A 12,760-nucleotide genomic window follows, 5' to 3' on the forward strand; every position below is an offset into this window, starting at 1 on the left:
TCTTTCACCAAAAAAACATTGAATGGGAAAGTGTCCATTTCGGTTGCATAGTCTACAAAATCTTGGAGTTGCTGTTTTGTTAAAGTAGGTGGGATCTTGAAATCTTGTATCATTAGAAGATGAAGCAATATTTTCAAAATGAGATTTTTCAGCAGATTTATAAAACCCCAACCCAGCCTTGTCATAAAGAGGTTTTTGACTAGCCAAGATGTGATTCAGATTTTCAGAACTTTGGGTGAACTTGGCTAAGTCTTCCTTAAGCCTTTTAACCTCTTTAAGCAACTCTTCATTTTGCTTAAAGCAATCTACATATGCAAGAACAGAATAGTTACTTTCACAGCTCTTAATTTGGGCTCTTAACTGCTTATTTTCCTCAACAAGATCACAAGCAGTTTCGGCCTCTCTTACTTTCTCTTTAAGAAAACTATTTTCAGCTTTAAGAATGGTAATTTGTTGTTCAAGCTCTTGATTTTCCAGTAGAAAACATCTTATTTTTTCAGAAAGGTGGTCTATCATAAGATGAAGATTTTCAGTGTTAGGGTTATGAAAGACTACCTGATCTATGTGATCTGCCATGAGACATTGTTGTGACTTGGTCTCGGTTTCTTCATCATCATCATCTGAGTTATTCTCCAAGTCTTCCCATGAGGCCATCAGTCCCTTCTTCTTAACTCTTTTCGGCTTCTCCTCCTTCTTTAACTTGGGACAATCAGATTTGAAATGCTCCATTTCCTTGCAGCTGTAACAAGTTACTTTGCTAAGGTCTTTCTTCACTCTCCTTGAGCTGCTGCCTTTGCCTTTAAGCTTCATCATTTTTCTGAATTTTTTGGCAAACAACACAAATTCATGTTCAGAGGAGTTATCACTGGATTCTTCATCCAGAGGGTTAGTCATAGAAGAAAAAGCAATTCCTTTCTTTTTTGAATCTTTTTTCAAATAGGTGTTTTCAAAAGCAAGAAGATTTCCTCTCAAATCATCAACTGTCATGGAATCTAAGCTACTGCTCTTAGAAATAATTAAAGCTTTTGTTTCCCACTCTTTTGTGAGACATCTCAACACTCTTCTCACTAGCACAGATTCAGAATTTGTAATTCCCAGAGCATCTAAGCCAACAATGATGGCGTTGAACCGTTCGAATAGTTCATCAATGGACTCTCCTTCCTTCATTGCAAACATTTCATACTCTCTATTCAACATGTCTGTCCGAGTCTTCTTTACAATGGTGGTTCCTTCATGGGTGATTTGCAATTTGTTCCAGATTTTCTTTGCCGTTGTGCATCTTGATACCCGTCGGTACTCCTCAAAGCTGATAGCACAGTTTAGCAGATTTACTGCCTTGGCATTTAATTCTATCTTCTTCCTATCTTCCTCAGTCCATCTTGCTTCTGGTTTAAGAGTGACTACTCCTTCTGCACTTGTGGTAGTTGGAAATTGAGGCCCTTCCAGGATAATCTTCCAAAGTCTGTAATCCACTGCTTGTACAAATATCTTCATCCTCTCCTTCCAATAGGTATAATTTTTTCCACTGAAAAGAGGAGGTCTGTTGCTTGATTGACCTTCAGTCAGATTATAGGACACCACATTTATACCACTATTCTCTGCCATGAGGATCTTTACTCCAAGCTGCAAAGCTTGATCTCTTTGAGACCAAGCTCTGATACCAATTGATGGTTTTAGTGGCTAAGAGAAGGGGGGGGTTGAATCTTAGCCCCCTTTTCGCTTGCTAACACTTGCTGGACTTAGAGGAGACTTTTCTGTTTTTAGCTCATCACTTCACACGAGACTATTTTTCTTTTGTCTCGTCCCTAGCCACGAGACTTTTCTTTTTGTCTCGTCACTTGGCACGAGATATTTTTGGTTTTTGCTCCTGTGCAGCGGAAACAGAAATGTAGTAGAGAAGAGAAGAAGATTACACACAGATATATCCTGGTTCAGCTGCTAAGTGCAGTGCAGCCTACATCCAGTCTCCATCACAAATATGATGGAATTTCACTATAATCAATCTGATTACAAACTGTAAAGTGCTAACCCAACTTACAAAGGGATTCCCACAGAATCATGAAACACAACATAGATGAACAAAGGAACTCTAAGACATCTATGGCTTTTTCTTTTAATTTTACACTCTTTGTCTTTTTCCGCTCTATGGCTTTTTCATACAAACCTCATTGTTTGCCTTTTTCCATGAGACTCAAGACATGACAAAATTAAACAGAAAAATACAAAACAGAATACATTGAAGGAGAAGAAAATCTGTAAGCTTAGGTAGCTATGAGAATCTTGTGCCTTGCACTCTCACTGCTTACTTCTAACTCCTTGCTCCAAACAGTGGTTGTTCACTCTTTTTATAGAAGAGGGAAGCCTCCACACTTGAAGCCAAAAACCCAAGCCAACTTCTTCTTCCTTCAAGAAACCGGTTCGGCCACACAGAGAGAGAAGAGATAACCATGCAATAACCAACATGCAATTACCTCTAGTCCTTCCTTGGTCATCACTCTTCATCAATCCGAGCTCTCCATCCTTGGCTTGCTCTCCAAGATGGATTTCTGGCCCTTGATGCTTCATGATGATGATGACTTCATCTGCTTCAATCTCTACCTCTACCATCACTTCGCCACTCTAGCTACTTCCTGTGGTGGTTGAGCAGAATCAAAGACAAGCCATCTCCTCCAAGAATCTCACCTTGCTGGCCGAATCTTCTTCTTCATTTTTTGAGCATGAAGAGCTCAAGATTATCTCACCAAATCTATCCATATTTAGTGATAATCTCAGCCACAACTCATTTTTATTTTAGTATGTTTTCTTGCCATCATTAGCTTGATGGTCTTGATGCATGCAGCTTCTTCTTTCTTTTGGTAGTTGAACATAGCTTCCATTGTTTCCTGGACAATGACCGAAGAAGAAGAAAGAGATGAGAGAGAATGTAGAGTTAAAGTAAAAGCAACTAGTTGTAATGAAACAAATTAATGTGAATTGCTTTTTCTTCCCTTGCTTGAGTGGCGTGTTGCATTGATCACATCAATCATGTCACCCATATTCTCTCACTTATGTTTCCAATGCTTGCATATTAAAATTTGAAATCCATCCCAAAGAAAAGAATGGAATCCGTTGGAAAGCATGAGGCAAGTGATAACATTTGCTTTCCTGATGCATTTTGGATTCGGATCATGCATGGAAACATTCATCAAAATTAAAATTGGGCTTGGTAGAAACAATATTGATTTTGGCCCAATAATATTTTGATTCAGACTAAGTATTGGATCACTTAGCAAAGATTTATAATTGGGCTTGTAACCACAAGCATTAAGTCTGGCCCAACACAAGATCAATAATTCAGCCAAACTTCATTGATTAATATTTGAACCAATGCTAAGCAAAAATTCACACTTGGGGCTTGTAATCATTTATATTTTATTTTCGGCCCAATTAAAAACCTGCACAGCAAAATTAATTTAATTCATATATCAATCAAAATTGGATTAATAATTTTGCTGTTAATAATGTTTGATCATCATCAATTTAATTTAGAGTTTTCCTAACTCATCAAAAACAAAACTAAGAAATCATACCCGCCAAACTTGGTGATGTGGGGAGGAAGATAACAGTAAAGAGGAGCTCAATGGTGTTTCTTGCAACATCAAAAGCTTCCTTTGTTGTTCGTTGAGAGGTGAAGCTTCTGATTGGAATATGATAGCAAATGGGATTGGTAAAATAATATCAGAGGCTGAACAAGGGGGAGGAGTGAAAATAGGAGCCAAGCTTTCATTGTCTCCAACAGGAAATTCAAGGCCCTTTGATTTCAAACTCCGCTTAAAAGAAGAGTAATAATGGTCAAGGCACCTTCTAAAACAACAATAAGGCACATACCGTGCATGGGTTTATGTGTCGAATGAGTGCAGTGTTAAGGAGCTTTTGCTTGCCCTCATCAAGTGTTTGATGCATAACGGTGAACACTCTAGAGTCTCTAGCTTGAGTGTGGATGAACTGAAGCTAATGGTGCGACAATTCTTGACCAAGAAAAGGTATCTGGTAGTCCTTGAATACCTTGGAAAACTCAAGATTGGGATGAGATACAAGATGCTTTTCCAAACCACAATGCGGCATGGATCGCTATGCTTTTCCAAACCACAATGACTTTCCTCCCAGTGAGTGGACATGGCTTCTTAACTTGTTCAAATTGGTTCGGGTACTGGATCTTGGAAAAAACAGTTGCAGCAATGTCCCTTCCAACTTGGACTTATTTATCCATTTAAGGTATTTAAGAATATGCCCAAAAACTGATTCCTTCAACGTTCCGGATTCTATATGCGCACTTCAAAATTTACAAACTCTCCACATATACGCTTTATATCCCTGAAGAACTCTGGTCTTTGATTTCCCTGAGACAAGTAAAAGTTGTGATACCCTCCCCTGCATTGTATCTTGCGCTACAAAATTTAGAAATGAAGGATGGATGTGAGCTCATTGTCGAATAGTAGTAACTATAGTTGAGTTTGAATCAAAATATATGTACTATAAATTCTTCATACATTATCATCTACTGAGTCATTATTCTTCTAGACGAGTATTGCTCTTCAGTTTGTTTCATCCACTGAGTCATTGCTAATGTTTTCAGATTTGTTCCGTTATGCCACTAGTTGTGAGAAGTGAGAACAATTGGGAGTTATTTGTGTTAATAGATCATTGTTGCTCCATCCGGTTTTGGAGCTTTTAATCTAAGATTATTACATTGAAATTATCGGGTGGGTCATTTCACTTGGCCTCGTCAGGTGTCTATACATTCGTTGGGACTTGGGAGGTCTCATTACGTGGGGACACCTTGACTTAATCGGGTTTGGAATTCGCTGGGTCGGAAGTGTATCAAGTGGGTCTTTGGTTCTAATTGTGTTGGGCTAGAACATATTATGATGATGTGTTACAATAATAATATTAATATTGGATGTCTCATTCTATAATATAATTTTGTGTATATAATTAGATAATTTCATATAAAAAATTATGATATATATTGATGTCAACTTAATTATAGATAATAATCTCTTTTATACTATAGATCTAGTATTAATGTAACAAGTTTATTAAAACAAAAATCTTGTAAATTTAGGTATAATAGCTCATTATAACAATATATTCTTCTTTTCTATATATTATAATGAAAGTGAAGCTTCACATTTAATTTATAGCTTGTCAACAATTTTATATCTATGTATATGCCATAATTTAATCAACGACTTCTATCGGAAGAACAAAGTTTAAATTTATGATCTAGAAAATTATGGTAGCAATCAGTAACTAATAACTAACCAAGGTTATGTGTTGTTTGTTGCAAGCATATATAAATAGGCGACCACTCTGATAAACATATCAAAAATGTCTTTTTTTAAAGACAGTATACGTGTTACATTACTATTGGACAAAATATTAAACTGGTCAATAAAATATTTTGAATAAATCAAAATAAAATCAATTTATTATAATTATCATATCCGATTCAATCCGATCGGTTTACATAATCTGAACCAAATCATATTTAAATTTTTTATGAAAATGACAAATATATCCTTAATTTTTATTTGGCAAACATTTAAATCTATAAAAATGTAAAATTACAATTAAATCCTTAAAAAAATAAAACCTAACCCTAGACTCTTGCTAACCCAAACCCAAGCCCAAGCCAAGGCAAACCCAATCTCAATGGCTCACCAATCTCTCAATCTAACCCCAAAAAAGCCCTACCCTTTCACTACCCACCCCACCCAGTAAGAACTTCATTCTCGTTCTCCTCTCTTAGTAGCAATCTAATGAAAGCTAGAAATCAATTTCATAAGAGCTTCATTCATATAGTGCGTTATCCTCTCCTTTTTCTCGCGAAGTCAATTGTGTGAGGGCGCAAACCACTTCTTTGGAATCCTCACCGCCGTGGTGCTCCCCCTCCGTCAATTCCAGTAGTCTCGTCATCCCCATTGTTGTATCCATCACTGAGCCACTTCCCCGCCCTTCCTCCATGATTGCGCGCACCACTTCATTAGGTTTGCTAATCCCTCTTCCAATTTGGTTGAGTTTTCTTCTTGGTTTCACTTTTCAGTTTAGCTCAGATTGATGTTTTTCTTCTTGATTGGGTATATATAGTCAAGAATCAGATTTGGAATTATAAAACGACGTAGTTTGGTGGATTGAAGAAAAGGGCAAAAAAGGAAAAGACTCGGACCAGTTTATTTAAACCAGCTAGGTCAAACCGGATTTAAAGTATCTAGTTTAAAAATAAATTTTATTAACCGGTTTTATAAAACACCAATCATAAAGTGACACGTCAGTAACTTTAAAAAAAGTTGTTTTTGTCAACTTTATGTGAGTCTCCCCCATATAAATAATTAGAAGAGATGCATTGAAGATGTGAATGAAAATGGAAAGAAAGGTTGATTCTCATTGAGTAATACAATTTTAAGTGACGAATAGTCGAATATGGTAAAAATTGGGGCAGTTGACTTCATGTGAATTTGATAGTTGAGAGCCGTTAGATAAAAATTTAATTAAATAAGTTAAATTATTTAACAACTCTCAATTATCAACTTCACGTGAAGTCGACTATACCCGAGTTTTTACCAAAAAACATATATACAACTATACAAGTGAGCTAAGAGCAACTAAAATCAAGTTGGAAGAGTCAGTTTAAGTAAGTACCAGCGATTCAAATCTCGTTATGCAGTAATTTATTAATCATTAAATGGAATTTTCATTCAGTGAGGGAACAGTCTTTCGTTGTTTGCTTTCAATTTGGTTCGTTTTTTGGTTTTGCCATAAAAAAAAGTAAAAAACCTTGAACTAAACCAAATCGAACCGGTAAATAACCCTAAATCACAAAAATACCCTTGCGTATTATAATCCCTAGCGTCTCCATTAAAAGTCAAAACTGCCTAGCTCTCCTCCACTCTCCAGTCTTCGCCGGCGAGCCCCAGTGGCTCCAGTGCCCTCACTCCTTTCCATTTTTTGCTGCTATCGAGCCAGCAGGTAGCAGCATCTTCACCCCTGCGCCATCGCGTCGAGCCCCTTTGCCCTCCATTGTCGAGCCCCTGTATCGTCGTCCCCTGCGCCGTCGTCGTGTCGAGCCCCGTCCAGCCGTCGTCGTGTCGAGCCCCGTCCAGCCATCTTCGTCCAGCGCCTTTCCCTCTCTGGCAGCCACCGCGTCTTCCTCCACTCCTCTCTGCACTCTGCCACTCTCTGTCTGCATCATCAAGAATGGAGCCTCTGACTCAGGTGGCAAAGAAACCGTGCATCAAAAAAACTGGGAGACATTCTCATTGTGGCCTCTATCACCAAAGCCCTCTCCGAATCAGGAGGAACACGCAACCTCTCTCCCTCTCTCAAACTCACACATTCCATCATCCTCAACGTCCTCTCCAACCCCTCTCTCCACCCTTCCAACAAGCTTCATTTCTTCCTCTGGTCTCGTTCCCATTCCTCCTCCCCTCCGCCCTCTGTCGCTGCCTACACCACCCTCTTCTGCACTCTCTCCCACCCTGCCCACCTCCACCATGTCCCGGCCCTCCTCCATTCCCTCAATCAAGACTCCCTCCTTCTTGATTCCCACTCTTTCAAGCTTCTCCTCAATGCCTCCATCCTCTCTTTTAACTTTGATTTGGCTCTACAACTCTTGGATTACATGCAAGATCTTGGCAGCAACCTGCAACCTCACATCTATAGCTCTGTCCTCGTTGCTCTCATTAGGAAGAACCAAGTCCCATTGGCTTTGTCCATCTTTTTCAAGCTTCTTGATTCTACTACTGATGGTTTTGATTCCAATACAACCAATGAATTGTTGGTTTCTCTTAGGAAAGCAAGCATGAAGGTGGAGTTCAAACAAGTTTTTGATAGGCTTAGAGAGAAGAAAGGTTTTTATTTTGATACTTGGGGCTACAACATTTGCATCTATGCATTTGGTTGTTGGGGTGATCTTGGTGCTTCTTTGACCCTCTTCAAGGAGATGAAGCTGAAGGAGAAAGAGAAGGAGTTATTGGATTATGGTTCCTGCGGCCACACTTGTTCTCCTGTTGAACTTGATTTGTGCACTTATAACAGTCTCATTAGTGTGCTTTGTAAGGTTGGCAGAGTCAATGATGCACTTAAAGTGTTTCAAGAGCTTAAAGAAGGATCTGGCCATGAACCTGATGAGTTCACTTATAGGATCCTTGTGCAAGGTTGTTCCAAGACTTACAGAGTACATGATGCCACCATGATTTTCAATGAGATGCAGAATAATAGATTTCGCCCGGATCCTGTTATTTATAATTCTATGCTTGATGGACTCTTCAAGGCTAGAAAGGTTACAGAAGCTTGCCAACTGTTTGAGAAAATGGTTGAAGAAGGCACGAAGGCATCTTGCTGGACATATAACATTCTGGTTGATGGCTTGCTTAAAAATGGGAGACCTAAAGCTGCATATACTCTCTTCTGCGACCTCAAGAAGAAAGGCCAGTTCGTCGATGGGGTTACTGACGTTAGGATTTTTGCTAGTAAAAAATTTTATAAAAATAGTCGCGTTGTAGATATAGATTCTAAACCAACAGAAATCCCTTCGTACAAACGTTTTGGTTGTCACAAGTAACAAACCCCTTAAAAATTGTTAACCGAGTATTCAAACCTCGGGTCGTCTTCTCAAGGAACTGCAAGAAAGTATGTTCTTATTATTGGCTATAAAGGTTGTAATCGGAGTTTAGAAGGTGAGAGGCTAGTGATTTAAATGACAAGTAAAGTAAATGGCAATTAAAATAAATAAAACTGTAAAGCAAACTTTTGGCAAGGTAAGAGAAATTGGAAGTCCAACTTAGTTATCTCTCTCAACAATAATGAAAGTTGAATCTAAATTCCACTTAGTCAACCTTTAAGGCAAAGAAAAGTCAAGGGACTAATTAGTTTGACCTTCGAATCCTATTTATTTCCTAAGAAAAAGTTGGGATTATTGAAGTTCAGTTCAATTAGCAAGATAACGATTATCAATTATGCTGCGTTGGTGACTGTTGAGTTACTAATTTCTTAACCAAGACCAAAAAGGGAAAAGTAAATTGCTGGAATAAGAATATCCTTAGATGGAAGCCAATAGGAACATGAATTAAAGAGAGCAATCATAAACTGGAATACCTCAAATATCATTAATTCAAATAACAATTTGTAACATGGAATAATTCATAAATTAAATTATAAAAGTAAATAATCAACTCAAGTGCTGGAATAAATACATAAAAGTGAAAAGGGAAGTTTAAAACAAAGAAACATAAAACCTGGATCGAGAGTCACTCTTACAAACTAAGAGAAGTCCTAAATCCTAAGAGAGAGAGAGGAGAGAACCTCTCTCAAGACTAAATCTAAATCATGGGAAGTAACAAAAGATGCGAGTTCTCTTTGAATGGATGCATTCCTACACTTTATAGCCTCTAATCTGTGTGTTCTGTACTTGGATCTGGGCCAAAAGGGCTTCAGAAATCGCTGGGGGCGTATTCTGTGAATTCTGGTACGTGGCCTCTGTCACGCGTCCGCGTGGGTCACAGGGTCGCGTCATTCGGAGCATTTCCTTGCCACGCGGTCGCGTCAGTCACGCGTCCGCGTCATATACGTTCTGCTTAAGGCACGCAGTCGCGTCAGTCATGCGGCCGCGTCGCTGCTTCTTTGCTTCTGGCACGCGATCGCGTCAGTCATGCGATCGCGTGGATGCCAGTTCCTTCAGGAACTCCGTTTCGCACTTCCCTTCCATTTTTGTACGTTTCCTTTTCCATCCTTTAAGTCATTCTGCCTTAGAAAATCTGAAACTACTCAACACACTAATCACGGCATCGAATGGAAATAAAGGTAATTAAAATAATTAATTTTAAAGCTTAGGAAACATGTTTTTCACATACATCACATAATAAGGAAGGGAGAGTAAAACCATGCAATTAATATGAATAAGTGGGTGAAGGATTGAATAAATCACTCAAACTAAGCACAAAATAACTCATGAAATATGGGTTTATCAGTTACTTACAGCATCATTGTGCTGCAATTTTGTCGAAAGGGTCAACTTGAGGAGGCACTACAATTGGTGGAAGAGATGGAAAGCAGAGGTTTTGTTGTTGATCTCACTACGATAACATCGCTCTTGATTAGCATTCATAGACATGGTCGCTGGGTTTGGACGGACAGGCTTATGAGGCATGTGAGGGAGAGTGATCTGGTGCTTAGTGTTCTCAAGTGGAAAGTTGGAATGGAGGCTTCTTTGAAGAACCCAAAGAGCAAGAGAAAGAATTATTCGCCAATGTTCCCTTCCAAAGGAGACTTTAGTGACGTCATGAGCTTCATAACTAATGCTCAGGACGTCACCCTTGATTCACAGCACGATTCGGATTTTCAAGACAAGGAGAGTTCCGGTAACAAATTTGATGAGTGGTCATCATCCCCACACTTGGATAAATTGGCCAAGTCCTTGCTTAGCACTTCCCAGCTGTTTACTCCTTCTCGTGCTCAAAGAGTTCAAGAAAAGGGGCCAGATTCTTTTGATATTGATATGGTGAATACTTTCTTGTCTATATTCCTGGCCAAGGGAAAGTTGAGCTTGGCTTGCAAGTTATTTGAAATTTTCACTGATGCAGGTGTGGATCCTGTGAGTTACACTTTTAATTCTATGATGAGCTCCTTTGTCAAAAGGGGTTATTTCACTGAAGCTTTGGCTATCCTGAACCAAATGGGAGAAAACCTTTGCCCAACTGATATAGCAACATACAATATGATAATTCAAAGTTTAGGAAAGATGGGAAGAGCAGATCTGACCAGTGCTATTCTTGATAGGCTGCTGAAGCAAGGTGGCTATCTCGATGTAGATATGTATAACACACTTATCAATGTTCTTGAAAAGGCAGGCCGAATTGATGAGGCCAATAACTTCTTTGAGCAAATGAAGAGCAGTGGGATAAATCCCGATGTTGTCACATATAATACGTTAATTGAAAGTCACAGCAAGGCAAGACGGTTGAAGGATGCGTATAAGTTCTTGAAAATGATGTTGGATGCTGGGTGTCCTCCTAACCATGTAACGGACATGACATTGGATTATCTGGGAAAGGAAATCGATAAAATGAGATACCAAAAGGCATCAATTTTGAGTTTAATAGATGACGCTTCTTGAATGTAGTTCTCCTTTTTGGTGTTTTACCCCTTCTTTGATCACAGGCAGTGTGCTTTGTTGTTGTTGATGAGTTTGGAAAACTCTAATTTAAATTGATGATGATAAAATATTATTAACAGCAAAATTATTAATTTATTTTTGATTAAAGTATATTAATTATAATAATGTTTGCTGTGCAGATTCCTTTATGGGCCGAACAGAACAAAAAATATTAAAGCAAGTCCATTGGAATAATTTTCATTCAGCCTTGATGTTAAACCATTGTGATCATAAAGACTGAAACAATGTTTTGTTTTTATTGGGCCAAATTGATCCATTATTGGTACAAGCCCAAGTTAATCATATTTTGCTATTCCCCCAATGCATGATCTGAAAATAATCCATCAGGAAAGCAAATGTTGCTATTTGCCCTATGTCTTCAACGGATCTCTTCTTTAAGCATGAGATGGAACTCAAAGTTTTATTGAGAAGAATTAATACATGCATTAGAAACATAAATAAGAGAGAGAGTATGAGTGACATGATTGATTTGCTTTGTGATGCACGCCACTCAAGCAAGGGAAGTAAAAGCAACTTTTTCCACTTAATTTGTTTAATTCATTTAATTGCTTCTCTTCCATTTATTTTTTCTCTTTCATTCATTCTTTCTTTCCTCTCTTTCGGACAATACCCAGAAAACCATGGAAGCTACATTGAGCTACCGAAAAGAAGGAAAGGCACGTCTAAAGACCATCTCAATGATGGCAAGAAAACATAAAAAAAAATGCAGTGGCTAAGATCTTTAAACCATGAAAGGAAAGATATGGTGATGAGATCTCAGCCTCTCCATACCAAAAATGGTTAAGGAGATTCGGCCAGCAGGAAAGAAGATCTTGAAGGGATGGCTTGTCACTGCTTTTGGGTTCACTCATCACAGAAGGTAGCTAGGGTGGCTACGTGAGGGAGGAAGCAAAAGTGGAGCAGAAGAAGCCATCATCATCATGAAACATCAAGGGCCAGAAATCCATCTTGGAGAGCAAGCCAAGGATGGAGTGCTCGGATTGATGAAGAGTGATGACCAAGGAAGGACTAGAGGTAATTGCATGTTGGGTTTTGCATGAGTTATCTCTTCTCTCTCTCTGGCCGAACCGGTTCTGTTTCTTGGAGAAGAAGAAGTTGGCTTGGTTTTTGGCTTCAAAATTGGAGGCTTCCCTCTTCTATAAAGAGAGGGAACAGCCACGGTTTGGAGCAGGGAGAAAGTTTGAGAGTGCAAGGCACAGTGTTCTCAGAAGCTACCTGAGCTAACAGATTTCTCTTTTCCTTCAATGTATTCTATTTTGTATTTTTTTTCTGTTTAATTTTGTCATGTCTTGAGTCTCATGGAAAAAGGCAAACAGTGAGGTTTGTGTGAAAAAATCCATAGAGCGAAAAAAGGCAGAGAGTGCAAAATTAAAAGAAAAAGCCATAGATGGTCTCAGAGTTCCTTTGTTCATCTATGTTGTGTTTCATGATTCTGTGGGAATATCTTTGTAAGTTGGGTTAGCACTTTACAGTCTGTAATCAAGAAGATTATAGTGAAATTCCATCATGGTTGTGATGGAGACTGGATGTAGGCTGCACTGCACTTAG

General features: G+C 38.6%; 1 protein-coding gene across 1 annotated transcript in view; it reads left to right on the forward strand.

Annotated features, from left to right (window-relative positions):
* Positions 1–4,102: 4,102 nt before the first annotated feature.
* LOC107632455 (pentatricopeptide repeat-containing protein At4g01570) overlaps positions 4,103–12,760 on the forward strand; it is a 30,404-nt gene continuing 21,746 nt past the window's right edge. Inside the window, exons 1-4 of the mRNA XM_088506681.1 lie at positions 4,103–4,186; positions 6,937–7,136; positions 7,255–8,510; positions 10,008–11,211. Coding sequence (XP_088362807.1) covers positions 4,103–4,186; positions 6,937–7,136; positions 7,255–8,510; positions 10,008–11,152 — 2,685 coding nt within the window. The 3' untranslated portion in view covers positions 11,153–11,211. The remainder of the gene's footprint in view (positions 4,187–6,936; positions 7,137–7,254; positions 8,511–10,007; positions 11,212–12,760) is intronic.

The sequence above is a fragment of the Arachis ipaensis genome, chromosome B3 (assembly GCF_059453495.1).
Source record: "Arachis ipaensis isolate K30076 ecotype BB chromosome B3, ASM5945349v1, whole genome shotgun sequence".
In the NCBI taxonomy this organism is placed as follows: domain Eukaryota; kingdom Viridiplantae; phylum Streptophyta; class Magnoliopsida; order Fabales; family Fabaceae; genus Arachis; species Arachis ipaensis.